General features: G+C 35.8%; 1 protein-coding gene across 1 annotated transcript in view; it reads right to left on the bottom strand.

Moving 5' to 3' along the window:
- The window catches only part of sft2d1 (SFT2 domain containing 1), a 37574-nt gene that overhangs the window by 19848 nt on the left and 7545 nt on the right, over positions 1-10181 (bottom strand). Inside the window, exons 4-7 of the mRNA XM_016524693.1 lie at positions 9651-9732; positions 8665-8700; positions 8505-8563; positions 5603-5632 (exon numbers count right to left, since the gene is read on the bottom strand). Coding sequence (XP_016380179.1) covers positions 5603-5632; positions 8505-8563; positions 8665-8700; positions 9651-9732 — 207 coding nt within the window. The remainder of the gene's footprint in view (positions 1-5602; positions 5633-8504; positions 8564-8664; positions 8701-9650; positions 9733-10181) is intronic.

Genomic DNA, 10181 nt, shown 5'->3' with positions numbered 1-10181 from the left:
GTTTTATGATTAATAAATACTGTAACAAATGTGTTGCTCATTGTTAGTTAATGCAAGTTAAAGCTAATGTAAAGTGTTACAGATCATTTTATTAGACTGGCTTTGTCATGTTTTTAGACCTGTTTTACAATTCTTTGATGTTTTGTGTATCAGATTTAAATTTCCGTTACAAGAACAGCATTAGACTTGACAAGTAATTTACGTAAAACAATTCAATTTTATTCACATCATTCATATATATATATATATATATCTTTATTTATTTTATTTTTTTTTATTGGTTGAAAATTATGGTCCTGTCTTATTAGGAAAAAAAGAGCAAATACATAATAAATATTGAGATTAGATTATTATAAATTATTAAAAATATTTTTAGCAATGTCGCCCAGTCCTGATATGGAACTAAAAGATGAGGTAACCATCACGGTCTCCAAGGCAACAGCAGAACAAGGTCACGGTACCTTCCTCGCCTCAGCCTCCACCCTTTTTCCTCTCTCCTCCGCCTCTGCTTCTGTCACCCTCTCTAAATGTGTTGCTATGCAGACTTTGTCATGCTCAAAATTCACAGGAAGTGGAGGAGGCGTTAAAGCAGTCAAGGTTAAAAGAAAGAGTAGAGAATCAGAGAGAGAAAAGAACGACAGAATAAGGAGGGAGACTGACGAATGTCTGCAGATCTGTTACTCATCCCTCCTGCATTACACGCACCAACACAGCAGCGCGATCAGGAGACTGTTTAGTGTTTAGCCTTAAAAGCACTGCACATACAGCACATAAATAAATGATGATTAACTCTCCAGTGCAGTGAGCGGATTTCCTTCAAAAAGCTGAATAAGCCAGAACTTAATGATTAGAGAGCAAAAAACATTTGGGCTAATACAAAAGCAGAGACATTAAGGGATTATTTTTAGCATATTATTCCCACACATATAAATATGTTATGTTGTTACACATAAGGAGACTATAGAAAAGGAGGGGTAGATATTAGGACTGGGCGATAAAGCTAATAAAAGCTTTTTGATTTTATTTATATATTATTTATAATTTTTTTAATCAAGGGAACCATTATTTCAAGCTGGCATATACTGTATTGTTGCCAAGACGTTTAATGCAACATTAGCTCCATATTAGGGCTATAAGATAATATTTTTCAGCATAATATTTTCAGTATCTCAGAAGTAAATGTTGTAGTAAAAACATTTGTTATTGCTTGAAATTTATTTTAATTTAGCTAGTTGCCAAGATAACATTTCTTATTTTTGTTTAAAGTACTAAAATAACTAAAACTAAATAAACAAAAACTAAAACCTAATAATAAAAAAACTATAAAAAGACATAAAAAAATACAAATGATAAAAACAGCAAAATAACTAAAACTTTAACTGAAATAAAACCAGAAAATATATAAATCATAATTAAAAATATTAACGAAAACTATAATAGTACAGCAACATTTGTATTTTCTATTAGTATTTGAAACTTTCAATATATGAAAAAAAAAAAGTCACACAAAGTCTTCCATGAGATTTTTTGTGAGATTCTACTCCAAATCGTAGAATTAGTTTTGAATTCGCCTGAAATTTTCTATTTTGAAATGGACGAATGATTCATGGAAATGAATCGAACGAATTTGTGAAAAACATCCAAAATTTCATTATAGACAAAAAACTCCTTTAGTGATTCAAAGAAGAAATAAAGTCATACATGGTTCAAACAAGATGAGGGTGAACTGTTTAAAGGACTATTTAACATCTTAACACTCGAGAGACAAAGAAGGGCAGTCAATCTAATCTAATGACGTGGTCTTTAAGAATCGTAATGGCCAAATAAATAGCGCATTAAAATCATCACGATATTAGATTGCGGATATGCAGCATGCTCATGAAAAAACATGTGCACAGCCCAATATTCAAAACAGAGATCAGTGGGGTAAACAGCTCATGACGTGGAGCCTGCTCATGCTAATCCAGCAAAAACACAATGAAAAGAGGCCTAACCCATGATTCCCAGCCACTAAACAACAGCATTACTGAGCTTGATGAAGGGTGCGGCTATCTCTAGGAAAACAATCAACAATGAAACAATGGTGTCTACAGATGAATCATCTACAGATAAATGGAAAGATGAGTCAAGGGTTTGGTCTTCGAATGAAACTAAAGCAGCAGGTGGAATACAGAGGGACTCATTCAGGAGGAATTGTTTTCTGAAGCAGGCAGGGTGTAAGGTTGGGGGGGATGGGGCATCCTGGCTGTCAGAATCCATCAGAAACACGCACCAGCACCTCTGGCAGGAAAGGAGGGGGGTTGTCGGGTTCAGCAAGAGATGCTATATGTTATAAAGAATATTTATTATTTAGAGATCCAATGAAGCTCGACATTCCAGTCAAAGCCCCTTGAATGTTTTATGTGCTGTGACTTGTTTACGATGCCTCTCGTTTAGTTTAGAAAGTTATCACGAACTAGATTTTGTTTTTTTTTATTTGTTACGTTATTTGTTTTGCACCATCCCTTTTTATGATTTTCACCTGCAGTTTTCTTCACCACATTATCATTCTTGTTGTCTTCGGTTGTAATTTATTCACTCTCATGTCATTCAGTGGAACACAAAAAGGGACATTTTGTAGAACGTTCATGCTGCTCTTCTCCATTAAACAAAATCATACAGTGATGCATACAGTGACGTGTTTTTTATTTTTTAATCAGACCAAAATTCCTTATACACTGATAACCTTCCTTTTCGCTGAAGTTGCACTACTTTAAAGGTGCAGTGATATTGACAGCTAGTGGGTGAAAATGGGTACTGCAATCCAAATTCAAAATATCGGAGAGAGTTGTTTCTCTCGCCCCTTCCTCCTCATACTTGACGCTCACACGGGTTAACAGACTGTGGACACGCAACAGGAACAAGCGCAATTGACAACGGAAGGCGACAAGCCTTAAACTGTAAGATGAAGAATTGATTTATCCACGTTTTAATATGCCTCTGGAGCTTTTTAGATGGATGCCGAGCCTTTTTAGGGCTTTTTAGAATCTGCCATCTCTGACCCAGCTCATTTGCTGGCTTCCATGGCTGTGTTTTTCACCAGCTGGCAACCCGGAGGTGTTGAAATCCTATTGGGTAAATTGACGGTGGGCGTAATCATACAGATCAAAACAAAAACAGACATTCCGACACGGAACGCACATTTCAAAGTAGAATAACTGGTTCTAGCATTGTTTTTCGGAGAAACAAGCATGTAAACGAAATACTTTGCGGATATTTAGGAAACATGCTACAGTATTTTTTATGCTTTAGTACAGTCAAAAAGGATGACATACAGCACCTTTAATGGTACATGTATGGTGCTTTTATTCTGTCTGTTTTGGAGCTTGACAGCCTATTCACTTCACTATATGGAAGGAGCAGCACAAACAAACCATGACAGAATCTGCACTTTAGATGAACTATTCCCCTAATTTTACTCCCTGTATACTCCTATCCCTTTAGGGGTCATGACAAGCAGGCTAATAAAAATGTTTTACAAACGACTGATAATAATTTTCAACTGCATATTAACTTACTAACATTGTCTATCCAGGACTAACACACTATCTTTAATCAGTCTCAGTACACTTAAAAAAAAAAACACAAAAAAACAAAAGCTGTCACTGGGGCGGTACCTTTACACAAGGTACACCTTTGTACACAAAGTGTCCATATTGGTACCTTAAAGGTACATATTAGTACCTAAAGTGCACATATTAGTACCTAAAGTGCACATATTAGTACATAAAATGTACCTAAAGTAAACCTTTTGAAAGGTACTGCCCCAATGACAGCTTTTGTCCTGAGAGTGTAGGTTGCCACAAATAGCCCAAACAAAGAAACAGATCTGGATAAGCAAAATGCCTCTTACACATCTTTGTTAAAGTATCAGATAAAGAACTTTACTATAGGCTCAAGATGAGGCGGTGGAAAAACAAGCAGCTGTCTGCATGGCACCGGGAGAGCGGCGCTTCAGCAGGGGATTAGTGCCATATGGTGAAGGCCAACCGCCGCAAGGCCATGAGTAAATAACAACATGTTTTCATTCAGGGAATTCAGCTCCCCATGTGTACACAACCCAATCCCACCCAACAAACATGAACTGAGAGAGGGTGTCACAGGCTGACACGCTGCCATTTGGAGACAAACGTCTGACTTCTACCGAATTTAACTGGCATTTAAGCTAATCTAGTCTGGCTGACTCCTCATACGGTTAACCTGTGTCACACATCTCAGTTAGAGCCCATACAAACCTTGCTATATTATCATGCTTAACTAGCTGCAGGACTACAATAACAGTGCAAATATTGTTTCTCAAACTTTTTTACCTGTGCACTTTTTATGATTGCCAAGCAACACAGCAAACTTTGTCATGCTAAAATCATTGGAATGAACAGCCTCTCACTGCCTTATTTTACAATATCTACAAACATTAAATCATATCTCAGTGATGAACCTATCTGTTCAATACAATAATAATAATAATAAAATTAGGGATGCATTGATACTGCCCGATACTGTACTTGTACTCATACTCATTAAAATGCCTCGATACCAAAAGCCGTTACTACACAGCGTGTGAACAATGCTGTGACCAGACAAAGAAACACCGACACAACAGAACGGAGTTATTAGAGATTAAGGATGTCTATGAAGTGCATGTATGTAATTAATATGATGTTAAACATTCACTGGAAAGTTTGTTGTTCGGTCGGATATGTCAAAAGCAAGTAAGTAAAACAATGCACAAGTTACTAAAGTTACTTGACCGTAAGGAGAGAGAGAGAGAGAGCACACTTCTGTTGCATTATCTTGATTGCTGTTTGCTCTCTTAGCACACGCATCATTTGGATTAAACAAAAATTATAGGGACATTCACTATAAACAACATTTTTTTTTAAATGTCAAGCATACACAACTTTATGTGTTGTACTGTACGTGTCTCTCTCATTCTGCACCAGTATAAATGTGTGCACGCATTGTGCTTGTTTTGCTTGTTTGAGGTTAATTGCAATATATTTGTGGCTTTGGAATATAACGCAGCATGATTCAGGGGATAAAAAAACGTGACTTATATTTCAGAAAATAAGTTCATTGCTGATACACGATTTATGTATAATGAGTGGTTCCCTGCACTGTTACAGGAAAACATCTTGTGATTACAGTACTGTGCTTCTGCAATGGAGCAGCTCTAATGTGCTATTAAATTAAAGATGAAATAAGATGAAATAAAATGAACAGTGAAAGTAACAAAAGCTTGTACAATACATTTTAATGGCCATAATTAAGTGTAAAAATATCTATTTGCTAAATGAACTAAGCCAACTAACATTATTCATATTATTTTGGTTTCTGCACACAGTATTTTCAAAAATTACAAATGGCATGAAAATACAGGTATTGGTACTCGGTATCGGCAAGTACCAAAAATAAAAGTATCAGTATCGGCCTTGTTCTGAGAAAAAAAAAAGTGGTATTGGTGCATCCCTAAATAAAATGCACAACATTTTACAACAGTTTTTAGATAAAATGTAAAATTATATAAATTTTGAAGAACACAGTTGAGGAGGCATTTACTTACCGTGCAAATGGAATGTAGGAGATGCTGTACCTAAAAACACACAAACACACAGTGTTAATACCTAATGTCCCATTAAAAGCTTAGCAGATTCAAAAACAATACAATCTGAAAATAAAAGAGTAAATCCATAAGTACGTCACAGATGCCAGTTACAGCTTGCTTTTAAAGTAATGAAATGATGTAATAGTAGACTTGCTTGCATTGTGAGTTTAAAGCCCCGTTCACACCAAGAATGATAACTATAAAGATAACTATAAAGATACCGATATTAGTGTCGACACCAGCGAACGATATCGTCTGTTTATTCTAAGCGCGAGCGTGCGCTTAGAATAAACAGACAATATCGTTCGCTGGTGTGGACGCTAATATCGGTATCTTTATATATCTGCCGCTTTAAATTCTCAAGCTAAAGTGATTCCAACGATAGTGTTTCTCTTTGTCTTTATCGTTATAGTTGTGGTGTGGACTCTGCTATTCTTTAATATTGAGAACGATTTTTAGAACTATATCTTTATCGTTATCTTTATAGTTATCGTCCTTGGTGTGAACGGGCCTTAAGTGTTTTTGAAAGTAGTCTTTTATGCTCACCAAGGCTACATTTATTTGACCAAAAGTACAGTTAAAAATAAAAAAATAAATAAAAGAATAAATAAAAGAAATATTATTAAAATAACTGTTTTCTATTTTGATATTTTTAAAAACAAATACTATGATGACAAAGCTGAACTTTCAGCATCATTCCTCCATTCAGTGTCACATGATCCTTCAGAAATCATTCTTGTTGATTTAGTGCTGAAGATGATTTCTTATTATTATCAGTGCTGAGAACAGTTGTGCTGCTTATTTCTGCGGAAACGGTAATACTTGTTTTCAGGGTTCTTTGGTGAATAGAAAGTTAGAAATATAAATAAATATAGAAATATAAATATTATGTATTTTAGTTATATTTAGTAAATTATCTTTTGATTAATTTAATGCATCTTTGCTAAATAAAAGCATTAATTTACATTTCATTTAATTTCCAAATAAATAAATGTATAACTATATATATATATATGTATGAGATATAAAGTACAACAAAATATACAACAATACAAAATATTTTAGGATATACAGTCTAAAATATGTCTGAAAAATAATCCCCATGTTGCAACGGATTGAAAAACTGATTAGGGATTTGTTACACACAACGGACTTCAAATGAAATGCTAATGTACTGACAGCTTCTCAGAAATGTCTAGCACCAAGGAATCCTCCCTGCATTTTTCCCAGTACGCTCTTCACACGTGGTTCAAGCGGTTGCCAGAGTGACTGCTGTCAGAGGAAGGCTGGCGGTGGTCTGTGTCACAGTGTGAAGGAAGAGAATGTCCTCACAGAAAAACTGACGGCAATTACATGGCCAATAAAATCTGGCCCATTGACGTGTAAAAAAACTGGGCAGCCAGGAGCTCTTAAATGGCCATCTTCACACACACAGTGTTCCCTCTCTGTTCGTCTGACTATCTATCAAACCAGAAACGCTGTGTAAAATACTATATAACCTTCAAAGTTCAATGCTTTTCAAAACTTTTCTTAAACTTTCAGGCAAAGCTTTGTCAAACCAACATTCACATTTTGTTTTGAAGAACTTTTCTGTTCTAGTTCTAACAGAGAGAAACCATGTGTGTGGAATGCATATAAAGTTAGACATTTAGGTTTAGTGTAACAAATAAAAATAACTCAACAAACACCCAACATTCCTCTCGTCTCGCAGAGTTTGTTGCAGAGTAGTGAAGCGGTGAGCCCCGTCCACCTGGTTCAGCACCTGTGCGCTTGCTTGTGGCCAAGTGAAGGGGTCAAGACACGCTTAGCGGATCAGATTAATGTATAAATCTCAATTTCGAAAAATTTACCCTTATGGTTTTGTGGTCCAGGGTCACATTTACCACTGTTTTGCAAATTTTTTTGTGAGCAAAATTCAGTAATTTCAATAGTATCAATGTGATTGGGGATGTCGCATAAGGACAAAAGATTTCCACAGTCAACAGGTTCAAGTTGTTCACATGGATTCATCGCAACGACCAACAGAAGCTGGCTTCTGTGTGAACTGTGCTTCATACATCACTACACGATCAATAATACAAATGGCTTTTTTGCCTGCAAAATAAATATAAAATGCTTGCATTTTTTTCTTAGTTAGATTCTTGACTGAATGTTTTACTTTAGTCTTAATGAACACCATCTTCCATCAGTTACACCTACAATATTCTACCTACAGTAATCACTCCTCTCATTAGTCACATCAGTCACCCTGATCATGCATCTATTTTTGGCCCACTTTCTCACCTTGCCAAAGACTCAACCACCTGCCTCTAAACCAGCAGGCATACATTGATGACAAATTGCATTCAGTTTAATTAACAGGCAATCAGCCTACACTAGTAGAGATGCCCAGGCAGCAGGGATCCAGCGAAGAGCAGAGCAAGCTGCTAATTTTTTTAGGTACTCTGGGCACAACAATACCAAAAGTGCTCAGGTCTTTAGCTGCTCGAGAGATTTAGCATTTGGCCTACTGGTTAAATTTCAGGATAAGCATCATGACACACACGTTCAGATATACAAACACAAATATCATGATATATCACTTTATCATGACATTTCACATTTGTTCTGGAGAAGAAAAAAACATTATTTTTCTAGTTACTTTCAGTTCGAAAAATTACGTTCTTTAAAAATCTTTTAGAAACCATCTTTAACATGCTGAACATAAGTACAAAACCGAAGTTACTAGGTGTAAGATAAATACTTAGATATACACTTCTTGAGATTTGTTCCAAACAATAATCATTTTATTATTATTTGAAACAAATCATCATATAAACATTTTTTTTTTTTTAAAGATGATTGACAGTCTATCACCTACCATGTCATAGCCAAAAATTGCAAAATGCAGAAGATGATCGCCAGACCCTTTTTGTTCCACTGCAGGGAAACAAAGAGAAATAAAATATGAATAATGTACATTTTCTCAAGCGAACAGTCAACCGAATATCAGCAATAAACCTGTTGTGTAGGAAGCTTACCCAAAACACTGCACATAATGTCAGCACAAGGAATAGCTGGGGAAAAAGCACACACGGGTTAAGAAACCGTGATCGAATAACCATGAGGCATAACAAAAAGAATTTCCATAGATGTTTATGCTTGTATATATGTGGAAACAATGAACCTGTTAACAGCTGGTGAGATAAACAATCTGGGATTAATCCAGATAATATATTAGCGAGTTAAAACACCCATTATTCTCTTCAGAGTTGGCAATAATCCAGAGTAATTAAATAACTCTAGTGCACTATTTTGAATCTTTAATGAGCAATCATAAACAAACATCATAGGGTGCTCATCAGACGTCTGCACAGAAATACGTAACGATCATTTGATAGTCTGGTTACAACAAGCTTCATACTGTGCGGTGCTTGAGCAAGTGTGAACAGATTCAGACCAAGCACAGATTACAGGGGAAAGTGTCACACGGAGCCACTGTGATTTTTCTGGATTAGTACAGCAGTCCTTCGAATCTCTTAATCTTCCAGATTTGTGACTGTAAAAGGCTGAAGCATTCCTTCTGCCCTGCTAGCCTGCATGTGCATATCTGTAATGTCCCAGGCAAACTGTTTCCCATTTAGCTATGCTAGTTTCATTGTCTCGTATCACTCCAGTCTCTTCCTCGCATTAACTCAACTATATCAATATTCTGTCGGTTTATGATTATGACTTATGTTGCCTGACACAACAGTCAATTATACTGTTTAGCACTCATTATTTAAAAAATATTTGATATAAAATATAACACATTGAATCAAACTTCTTGTAAAATGTGTGCTTGTGCATTATTTTTTCTCTTGAATACATTCCGCTTGGTTTGACATTTTGTCATCTAATATAACGACAAGGTAAAAAGAACATCTAATAAGGATGAGTCAACTGTTCTGCTACGAGGTTAAATTCGCCTTTCCAAACTGTCTTTTCTCGTTAGCTCTCCAGTGCTGACGCAGAGGCTCTTTCTTACCAGCATCATAATGGTGGCTATAAGTCTGGTGGGCTCAAACATTCGCTTCAGCTGTTTGAAAGGGCCCATCAGGAAACAGGTGCTGTGAAAAAGAGTGACACAGAATGAGATCCATTCACAAGGCACATGTATCCATCACTCACAGTAACGCCAAAGTGCTCATTAGGTGCATTAATCAGTCATTAATCAAGCAGCAAAGAAATACGTTGATGATATTCAAATTTTTATGTATTTTCTCCAAAATTATTTATATAACAACTAGGTAAAAGTTTACTGGGAAAAGTCAATACTATAGTACACAGATAAAGAATGTGCACTGATGTATGTATGCAATACATTTTTTTGATACATTTAACATACAGTATATGTACGTCAGTCTGTCAGATTTGGATAATGAATCATTTTGGATGTGATGGCTCACACGATGAAAGAATGTTAAGGTTTCAGGAATATTAAAGGGGTCATATGATGCGATTTCATTTTTTCCTTTCTCTTTAGAGTGTTACAAGCTCTTGGTGCATAAAGAAGATC

Source organism: Sinocyclocheilus rhinocerous, unplaced genomic scaffold, assembly GCF_001515625.1.
Source record: "Sinocyclocheilus rhinocerous isolate Xijiao unplaced genomic scaffold, SAMN03320098_v1.1 scaffold780, whole genome shotgun sequence".
In the NCBI taxonomy this organism is placed as follows: Eukaryota; Metazoa; Chordata; class Actinopteri; order Cypriniformes; family Cyprinidae; genus Sinocyclocheilus; species Sinocyclocheilus rhinocerous.
The sequence above is the reverse complement of the archived record's forward strand: the minus strand, read 5'-3'. Positions and strand labels throughout refer to the sequence as shown.